The sequence below is a fragment of the Dicentrarchus labrax genome, unplaced genomic scaffold, assembly GCF_905237075.1.
Source record: "Dicentrarchus labrax unplaced genomic scaffold, dlabrax2021, whole genome shotgun sequence".
Taxonomy (NCBI): domain Eukaryota; kingdom Metazoa; phylum Chordata; class Actinopteri; family Moronidae; genus Dicentrarchus; species Dicentrarchus labrax.
Window position 1 is genome coordinate 9159737 of NW_026136724.1, and position 9659 is coordinate 9169395.

Consider the following 9659-nt stretch of genomic DNA (forward strand, 5'->3'; position numbering starts at 1 on the left):
AATGTTCAGAATTAGCAGTCACGTGCAGGCTTGAAACAAAAAAAAGAAGTCCAATTTATGAATCGGTTTATTCCCCCACTCAGTTTCAGCTTTATTCATCTTAAAAATATAAAAATCACAACCTGAGTTAAAAAATACAAAGCTGTCTAAGATTAAAGTGTCCTTGTGTGTAAGAACACATTTTATTTTTTCCTTGCTATACATGGGAACTGCAATGCATTATACATCAGCATGAAGAATAGAGAACTATTTTCAATTTTCAATATTGCAAAACAGTTCAATGCAATATATTTATCTACTCGGGCAGCACGTCAGTTTGTGAATGTGACATATGATGCACATGTTATTCTTTTCATACCTGGAAAACATACCCTTATAATTCCAATCTTCCCCATTAGAACATTTAAGAACACTCGTTTCGGTCACCATTGGTCCGATTTTGGTCACTAAGAAATCATGACTCCTTAATCCAACACATCATTCCTGTTAAGTCACTCATTTTGTAGCTCAGTGGGAGTCTTTCTCTCCATCAGCACAGTTTTTCTCTCCAGTCGTACACTGACGGGAGGGAAGTGAAACATGTTAAAGGCGATGCTGCTGTAACCTTCTATGAAGACCAGAGGTTGATGAGTGTGCTGGAGCAGCTGTATCTTGGTGGCATTAGCCTCCATCAGTAGGTGCGAGTACATTTTGATCTCAGGATTTTTGAGGTTCAGGTCCTCACGTTTGTCATATCTGTAAAAAGAAAAATAGCATTACAGGGATTACATTGGGTGCATTGTTTTTGAGAAGCTTTAATCTGAAACAATGAAAAAACAAAATACACTAGCCTCCAGTTTCTGTTCTGCTCCAAGAAGCGAGAAACTCCAGTTTCAGCAGTGTAAGTGTCAATATGAACAAAGACATCTGAGGGGACAAAGGCATTGTGTAACAAAACACAAACCTTTAATGCATGTTTTTAAAGATAAATTATATCAGTATACAGTATTTTGTGATAACTGACACATTATTTTTATAATAATAAAAACTAAACTAAAAGGCTAAGACATTTTCAATTATTAAAACTTCAGTAAGTATTGACTTATTAGCTCCTTAAGGTGGCAATGATAAACAGTGTTTGATTTCTTTTATAAGAAACTGAAAATGTGCTGAAAGTGATTCTGACCTGCTGTGACTGGCAGCAGTCTGTGTAGTTCCTGCATTCCTCTTCCCCCTGGGTAGTTGTGGTGGGAAACATAGAGACAAATGCTGGAGTATGCTGCATTGGTCAACAGCTGGCCGACCACAACCGCAGAGCCCAGTTTATACATCCAGGATTTCTGGTAGTTGCACAAACTTAAGAACAAAAGGAAGAAGAAAGTCAGCATTACCGTTTTGCAATGTCTCACATAAAAAGAGAAAATAATCTCACACACCTATGATGGAACTGATATCAACATCTGGAAAACTATATCTATTTTAAGAGCGAGAAATACTCTACATCCACCAGTCATGTCCAGTCGCTAGTACTGTATGTTGCTGCTGGTTGTGCACTCCAGTCTGCCACTTTAGCTATCTTCTAAATGATTTCTGTACTCTATAGGTCATATTTGGCATATATAGCAATGAGAGTGTCTGATTAATGCTGGACATTGTTCTTGATTGATACAAATGTATGTATATATTTTTACACATCTCGACTTACATGAAAGAACAGCCTCGGGCAGCCACCAAGCTGAGCACAGGGAAAGTGTATATGATGAAGCGCATCTCCTTGTGGGGCAGCAGCGAGTAGATGAGGATGAAGCCCACGGTGGGCAGCAGCAGCAGCCTCATCCGCCTGTCGAGGAGGCCGAGCGGGACAAAGAGCAGCGTGCAGCCCAGAGCGCGGGGCACAGCAGAGTAAAAGTACCACAGAAAGGGAGAGGTTTACTGGGGAGAAGAGAGTCAAGGAAGAACTGGGGGGTGGAGATGATCCTTCATGAGTTTCAGTGGTAGCACATTAACAAAAAGAGTGAGAGTGTACTCGGGTAAATGAAAGGATATTCCCCAGTTGGAACTTTTGTTGAGAATGGTGTTGTACCACAAAACCTGACCTTCAGGCCACAGCAGCTTCCTCCAAAAGATGGTGTCGATGGCCACCGTCAGAGCTGTAAAAGGCATAGAAAATTAAAAAGTTTGCACAATTTATTGTTTACCGAGTTCGTACTATTCACATAGTGTACAGTCACTGCTCACCCAGTGACAAGATCCCAGCAGGGGCCGCATAGTAAAGCAGCTGCAGCAGCCCCAGCTTCCTGCTCAGCAGTGATATCAGTAACATGAGACCCAAGAAGATGCAGAGCTCCGACCGGAACACAATGATGACTAAAGCGGAGAGGCTGATGAACCGCCCATATTTCTGTGACATCCAAGATGTGAATGCAACCAGAACTGGGAAAAAAAAAAACATTTCTGTTATTATGTCACTTGTAGATTTAGTCAGAGAAATGAAAGCTTAATCTAGACTCTCTGGATAATAAGGATTATTATCACTGTGTCTTACCTATTGGCAGTGCGAATACATTAGGGAGCGTCCTGGTGCTGTAGAACATTAAGTGAAACTGAGAAGCGCACGTCAGACAGAAGAGCCCAGCGACTGTGGAGCCAAACTGCCTCCTCACCTCCCTCTGCATGTGCCATAGCGCTCCGATAACACACACTCCCAGGGAAGCTCGGACTGCACGGAACACACCAAGAGTGAACGCGTTTAATGCCAAAGAGGCAACATTGTTTTTAACATATCAGTGGATTGGAAAGTTCCAGTTAGTGACATATTAGTGCTTTACCTGTCAGCTGTGTGTAGAATTTGGGCACATCCAGCAGAGAGGACAGAAACACAACAGGGGAGCAGAGCATGGAGAGGAACAGGGGGCCCAGGAAAGTCCGTGGCACCACGCCAGGGAACTCATGATGGTCATACTGAAAGACAGCACAGGCTCTAATGCAGCCACACTAATGCAGCCACACCTACTGACCTACCTACCAACTACTAACTGGTTCCTGAGCTGAGATTGTTTCGTCAATTCTTTTGTTATTGTGTAAATAATTACAATTCATACCTACATGTTTTAGAGAGCAAATACAATACTATGAAGAGCATACTGTGATGTAGGATTATATGACTTCATATTAGGGGTTCTGTAAAACATATAAGATACATGTGTATGATTTGGGGCTATACAAACAAAAGTGACACTCAATTTTGTTTCTTAATCTACATTTTTTAGCTGACATGGTAATGATAAATAACTTTTAGACAGCCAATTAGTTCATTAATCTTACTTAAGACCCTGTAGTGCATTAAGTATGGGTTTTAATTTATTTTAGGTTATGGAATTTCACATTTAAACACATTTCCCCCTTAAATGGTGAAGCTATAAAACTGTGAACCTTTAAAAAAAAACAACATACCGACTATAAGCGTTGTATGTAGGTTGTTGCTGTTAGCACACCTAGTACCTGGATGCATTAACACCTGCTTACCTTGTCCAAGTTAAGTCTGTGATACAGAATGTCGTGTGCCGCTTGTAAATTAAAGCTCTCCTCAACTTTAGTGAACGGACAAATGAATAAATGCAAGAGTGCCACAGCTATTATTAAAAACAGCAGTGGCAGTCCCAAAACATTCCTCTTTTCAGCCATGACAGCTGATTCTAATCACTTCCGGTCAAGACAGGAAACGAACCGCGCAACACGCGTCAAAATCGCTAAAAATGTTTATATCATTTTTATTGTAATAAATTTAAGATAATGTTTAAAGATTGTATCAAATACTTCACCCAACGGGAAAAACAAAATTATTTTAAATACAAATACTACATTTCCTGAAATTTCCACGTGGGGAAGAACCTTTTTGTCCCGCGCGTGGCGCCTTGCGATTGGTTCTTCATTTGATTGACAGGCGATCCGGGCGAATCAGCGCAAGCCACAATTCGATCAAGAGTCTGACGCGGAAATCTAAAGCCGCATCGGTTTTTTTTTTTTTCCAACACCCGGCATGTAAATACCACTTTGCTGCGCTTTGCATAGATAACGCTAACGTAGATTTAATGTTAAGAACTGCTCATTTAGATGTGTCCGAACCGTGCAGCACTTTAACATTAGCTTGCTTGCAGCGTGTGTCCTGATATGAAAGTGTGTGCACTGGTCGGCTGAGATGCTGTCCACCGGTCCACAGCTGCGGCTCCTGCTGCTATTGTCCTGTGTAACACTTGTTTTACTTTTTCAAGTCACCAACGCCAAGAGGGATTTTAAAAGCGCCTGTTCTACCTGTCAGCAAATCACTGATAACTTCAACAAGGTGAGAGGACGTTTCTACACCTCTCCTCTGTCTTGTTTTGAATTTTTACTGATATCTTGATCTCATATTATGATTTGTTTTTCCTGCTACATTCAATGGTGCCACATGGCTGAAATGTCTTTAACTTCTCTCAGACCCTTCCCTGTTTCTTTCTGTGCAAACAATGACACTATTTTTTTTTAATATATATATAATTTAGGGCTTTGACAGAACAGCAAAGCAGAACTTTGGTGGAGGCAACACAGCCTGGGAGGAGAGAAAACTGTCTAAATATGAGACCAGGTGAGCCTGTCCTGTCCAAACTGCAGGTCACCCTGCCACAAGAGCCGGCCATCAGAGCTGTGTTTGCTTTGCACCAGAGCCTGCAGGCCGTCGTACTTGGCACAAGAAGCGCCTCAGAAAAGTTTGAGATAAGAACTATGAATTAGAATCTCTAGCTGACTGCGTGCCCGAGCGGCTGCTAGAATAGAATTGGACCAACGTCCACGCAACACTTCCTGTGTTATCACACTGTCTGTGTGGCGGCATGTGCCGATTTCTACTTCCAACCCCTTTTTAAACTTCTTCTCTGTCTCGTGCTTCCTTTGCAGCGAGATCCGTCTGATGGAGATCGTGGAGGGGCTGTGTGACAGCAGCAGCTTCGAGTGCAACCGCATGTTAGAGGAGCACGAAGAGCTCTTTGAAACTTGGTGGTTCAAGAGGTGGGCGCTGCTCGCTTGACTAAGGACACCTGCAGAGTAATTTGTTTGTGAGAAGGTTGTTTCACCGGGTAAAATGTGGTAATTCTCTTCCTGTCTGATTTCCTGTTGCAATACAGGAAAACAAAACATCCTGATCTGCATAAATGGTTCTGCATTGAAACCATCAAAGTGTGCTGTCCAAAGGGAACATTTGGACCGGACTGCAATGGTGAGAAGGATTCTTTCAGTTCTGGCAGACTAGATCTACTGTAGTTTAAAAACAATATATAAACCAATAATCCCAGGAACCTGTGGCAGTAGTGCTGCTGTTAACATGTTTGTATGTGTGTTGTCGTTCTGATTGTATTCTTTGCAGCCTGTGTGGGGGGCTCCGACAGACCCTGTCACGGAAACGGAATGTGCGACGGGGACGGGACTCGCGGAGGGGACGGAAAGTGCAGCTGTGACCACGCTTATAAAGGGGAGTTCTGCCTGGACTGCATCGACGGCTACTTCAACGAAGTGAGGAATGACACATTCTCTCTGTGCACAGGTACACTTCAATACACACACACACACACACACACACACACACACACACACAACAACTGAACAACACACAAGAGGAAAGCAGCAAGTGGAAAATCTGTCGTCATTCTGAACCCGGGCTTCACCTCCTCCTACAGAATGCCACACATCCTGCAAAACCTGCACCAGTGGAGCAACCAATCAGGATTGTGATGAGTGCAAAGAAGGATGGGAGGAGGATGACCAGGAAGCTTGTGTTGGTAAGTGGACCAGTAAAAAGTCTCCATGTAGTATATTCAAATGGATTCTATTTGCAAATGATGATAATTTATTCTACTATATTAGTGTTATTTAAAATGTATAGAATATATAGATATAAATATTTATAAAATCTAAAAAAAATGGTAATAAAGCATTTGTTCAACCGAAAAAAAACACATTCCTTTAAGGGTCATTTTAACTGATGATGGTGATAATAATATTTGTGTTAGACTGTGAAACTGTGATATTTTCTGAGACATTCACACTGTGACAATCTCTTACTGTTGCACCCAAACTGGAATAAACATCTAAATGACATCAAAGCAAAACTTTTAAAGTCAATAACAATACTGTATATAATTAAGGATTTTCTAAATAAAGCTTCATTGTAAAGCTTGTACTGTTCCCTTTATAGTTCCACATATAACTTACTTACTTACTGTCTGGGGAAATGCATATAAAATGAATACAAATCCAATCTTCTTACTTCAAAAGAGAGCCATAAGAAATTTAAACGTATCTACATACCATGTATCAACAAAGTCACTGTTTATTAAATAAAACACTCTAAAATCTATAGATTTGGTCGACTTTCAAACGGCTCAACTCATGTGTAACAGCTAAAAATCAATTATTACCTTAAAGTATCCAGAAGTTGAGTAAAATGAGAGAAAGTCAATGTGATTAGAGAGGAATTCACATGTTGAAAAAACTGTGAAGACCAGTGTAACACACAATTCCTGTATTTCAGTTAAATGGGTGAATGAATGGAACAGCTGTTGTGAGGAATTGAAAACATGCACACGCACGTGGATAGTTTTGAAAATGCTGATCAGCAATACCCTGCGGCTTCAGCTTGCACCTGCAGAAATCTTTATGCTGTGTTATTGTCCTCAAAATGTGGTATTTGGATTATTGACTTTTTTTTATATAGTTTCTTGCCTTATTGTCTCTATTATTGATTCCAGACCAAAATAAAATTTTAATGTTAAAATATGAGTTTAGTGTTTCACGGAAAATGGCTAAAACTTAATGTAATGTGGAAAGATTTTATTTAAAAAAAAAAAACAGTCTTCTTGGAGTTAAATATAAATCAAAGTAAATATTGTGTTGCGCAAGAATGTGTCCCCCTATAGAAAATGCAACAATTCTATATTAACCATGCAGGATGGCCAGTTAATCACACTGTATTTGAAACAAACACAGATCACTTATTTTGATATAAATATGATATAAAATGGTAAAATGCATAAAGAATGCTCAGTAGATTATGTTGTGTGTACACCATCTATACCTCACTGCCTCTCATGTGTTACAGATGTAAATGAGTGCTCTACAGAGCCTTCTCCATGTACAGAGGATCAATACTGCCTGAACACGGACGGCTCCTACTCCTGCAAGGGTAATGAATCATTCTGTTTCACACAACATTTTGATCTGTAAGAATTGGACACAATAGTAACTCCTCTATTGTAGAAAAAATGCTGATATATTTTCTGCTTGTTAAATGTTACTATGGTTGGAGTATTCTAAACATTTCTTATGAAAACTGGGGCCGTGAACTCTTGCAAATGCATTGCGATATTTCACAAACTTACTGCTGTCCATATATTTTGTGATACTTGTGTAGTACAACGTTGTTTGCTTATTCGTCCTTCACAGCCTGTGACAAAGTGTGCGCTGGCTGCACTGGAGCTGGCCCCGATAACTGCCAGGCTTGTGCCAGCGGGTATCAAGACACAGAGGGCAACTGCACAGGTATGATGTAAATGAATCACTGTTTGAAGGGCTTCACTCTTCATGCTGTTTTTGAATTTTAGAAGAATTTGTGAGCCAAGGACCAGTGTCTAAATTACTACAAAATGTTATTGTAGGTATAGAGGATCCTTTCTTCCATTGCTGCACAGAATTAATCACAATGTTTAATCAGAAATGTAATATTAATTCAACTTGTGTTTTGCAGTATGCACAGTTCAAAAGCGGAAATATTCTCAACTTATACTCTCTAAACTTTCTCAACAAATAGCATGAAATCTGTAAAACAGGCCACAAATATATGTAGCTGCATAAATAGTAACAGCGCTGCAGTTTTTAGCAAACAATAGTAAATAAATAGTGCTTTTTGGGGGGACTATTTTCAGATGTGCATTGATTGGTTTATACATGCTAGTAAGTATTTATGGCACCAGGATGGTGTATGTGATCGAACTGATATAAAGGACACTTCATCATAATGAAGGAACATGTCACCCAGTGCAACAGTGTGGCTCAGTGATGGGCTTTAATAGTCTTCAGACTGAAATTCAGAGGAATAAGATACATCAGGCTTTGGATACACACATTTGCGATTTCTACACTGTGTGTCCGACCCTTTTGCTCTTATTTACCACTTATTGGGCAAAGCTTTCTGTCCGTGGTGACCTCATCAGAGGTGTTGTGTTTTCCAGACATCGACGAGTGTTCCCAGCCAGAGTCCGTATGCACTGAGGAGCACCAGGAGTGTGTCAACACTAAAGGAAGCTACGTGTGCATCTGCTCGAGTGGCTATGAGGAGCAAGATGGCCAGTGTGTCCAAACGGTACAGCCAGGTACGGATTGGTGTCGATTTAAACACTGGTTTCATACACTGTCAAACACTGTTGTGTACTAGCAGTAGCCTATCACAGTAGTGAAAATATATGAAGTATATTATAATTTCTCAAACAGGATCACAATAATATCAGTGAAAATATGAATAATTACTTATTCATTGATGCTTCCATTCTTATCAGAAAAAGAGGACGAGTCAGAAGCATCCGAGACGACCACAAGTCCACACGGGGAGCTTTGATGTAAAAACAGTGGGAGCGAATAAGGAAGAACATTTGGAATTCCTACACATCACATCCGAGGCCGCTTTTTAAATTGTCAACTACATGCACTTAATGTACCAGCTGCACTTAGAACCAACAAAAGCTGCCAAGACAGTGTTTTCCAGCAGTGGATCTTGGATTAAAGGACAAAGAAAGAGACATTTTATGCTCTCGGAATGCTGGTTGTTGTTGCTTTTCTCCGGTGTACTCAAACTACCACTTGATGTCTTTATTTGTTGTGTGGTTTTAAAATGGAAGGTGTTTCAATAAAGGTGAATCATGTTAAATTTAGGATAAACCCATGTCAACAAAATGTGTATATTGTCTTGTACAATTATTTTGTTGTTGTTATTTTTGAGGAGCAAGTGCAGTGCAGTGGATTAAATTAAGTGAGGAAACCACAGGCTGCGTTGTGATGCAGTGATCATAGATGGCCACATGGTGGCAGTCTAGTCATATGAAATACAGATGCTCACTACTGTGGAAAGATGAATGCTTTACTTAAACTGATCTAAAAGGACTAGATAGTGAGTCTCACTGTTTTTACTCATCTCTTATCCTCTTATATCTCATATTGATGCATGGCCAGATTTCAGTGTGCTTTACCGTTGGGAATAGTATCTTTTATTCTGTATCATACCTACATTCTACCTTCTGTATATATCCCCGATCTTGGAGAATTTCCACGCACATTAATCCATAGTTTTCCTATGTGTGGCCTAGACTTCACAAAAGCCGTTCTATCGCCAACATCTTTTGGTCTTTTGAAAGTCAGCTGCACTGTCACCACTCAGGTGTTAGGATTTTTGGAAAGACCTTCCTGTGGTCCCCGTTTGGATCAAAGCATATTTTTCTAACCCAAGTCTCACCTTGCAGTAAGGCTTCCCGGCTTCCTGGGGGATGATGTCAGCTGTTTTGACTCGACAGGCTTGCCAAGGAGCAGGAGCAGCCAGTTGAGACCTGCCTGAGCTGGAAGTGAGGCAGCGGAGATGTAATCATACCACAGACACCCACCCC

General features: G+C 40.5%; 2 protein-coding genes across 2 annotated transcripts; one reads left to right on the forward strand and one right to left on the reverse strand.

Annotated features, from left to right (window-relative positions):
• Positions 1–62: 62 nt before the first annotated feature.
• alg12 (ALG12 alpha-1,6-mannosyltransferase) lies at positions 63–3687 on the reverse strand. The gene is made up of 9 exons (XM_051391886.1): positions 3505–3687; positions 2808–2940; positions 2525–2698; positions 2218–2412; positions 2025–2129; positions 1685–1907; positions 1166–1335; positions 831–906; positions 63–735 (listed from the first exon to the last, which is right to left on the reverse strand). The coding sequence occupies exons 1-9, from the start codon at positions 3661–3663 to the stop codon at positions 492–494; spliced, it is 1479 nt and encodes a 492-aa protein (XP_051247846.1). The 5' UTR covers positions 3664–3687; the 3' UTR covers positions 63–491.
• Positions 3688–3975: 288 nt separating this feature from the next.
• creld2 (cysteine-rich with EGF-like domains 2) lies at positions 3976–8955 on the forward strand. The gene is made up of 10 exons (XM_051391893.1): positions 3976–4321; positions 4521–4603; positions 4912–5022; positions 5139–5230; positions 5378–5554; positions 5688–5789; positions 7109–7192; positions 7453–7548; positions 8238–8378; positions 8562–8955. The coding sequence occupies exons 1-10, from the start codon at positions 4178–4180 to the stop codon at positions 8618–8620; spliced, it is 1089 nt and encodes a 362-aa protein (XP_051247853.1). The 5' UTR covers positions 3976–4177; the 3' UTR covers positions 8621–8955.
• Positions 8956–9659: the final 704 nt, after the last annotated feature.

What these genes read in the sequence shown, in the direction of transcription:
- alg12 (XM_051391886.1), bottom strand. Translation starts at nt 3,663, where the DNA reads ATGGCTGAAAAGAGGAATGTTTTGGGACTGCCACTGCTGTTTTTAATA. An exon ending in TGTATTCGCACTGCCAATAG is followed by an intron (nt 2,413 to 2,524) that starts GTAAGACACAGT and finishes TTTTTTTCCCAG; the next exon opens with TTCTGGTTGCATTCACATCT. An exon ending in ACTGCTGCCAGTCACAGCAG is followed by an intron (nt 907 to 1,165) that starts GTCAGAATCACT and finishes TTGTCCCCTCAG; the next exon opens with ATGTCTTTGTTCATATTGAC.
- creld2 (XM_051391893.1), top strand. Translation starts at nt 4,178, where the DNA reads ATGCTGTCCACCGGTCCACAGCTGCGGCTCCTGCTGCTATTGTCCTGT. An exon ending in TGACCAGGAAGCTTGTGTTG is followed by an intron (nt 5,790 to 7,108) that starts GTAAGTGGACCA and finishes CATGTGTTACAG; the next exon opens with ATGTAAATGAGTGCTCTACA. An exon ending in CACAGAGGGCAACTGCACAG is followed by an intron (nt 7,549 to 8,237) that starts GTATGATGTAAA and finishes TGTGTTTTCCAG; the next exon opens with ACATCGACGAGTGTTCCCAG.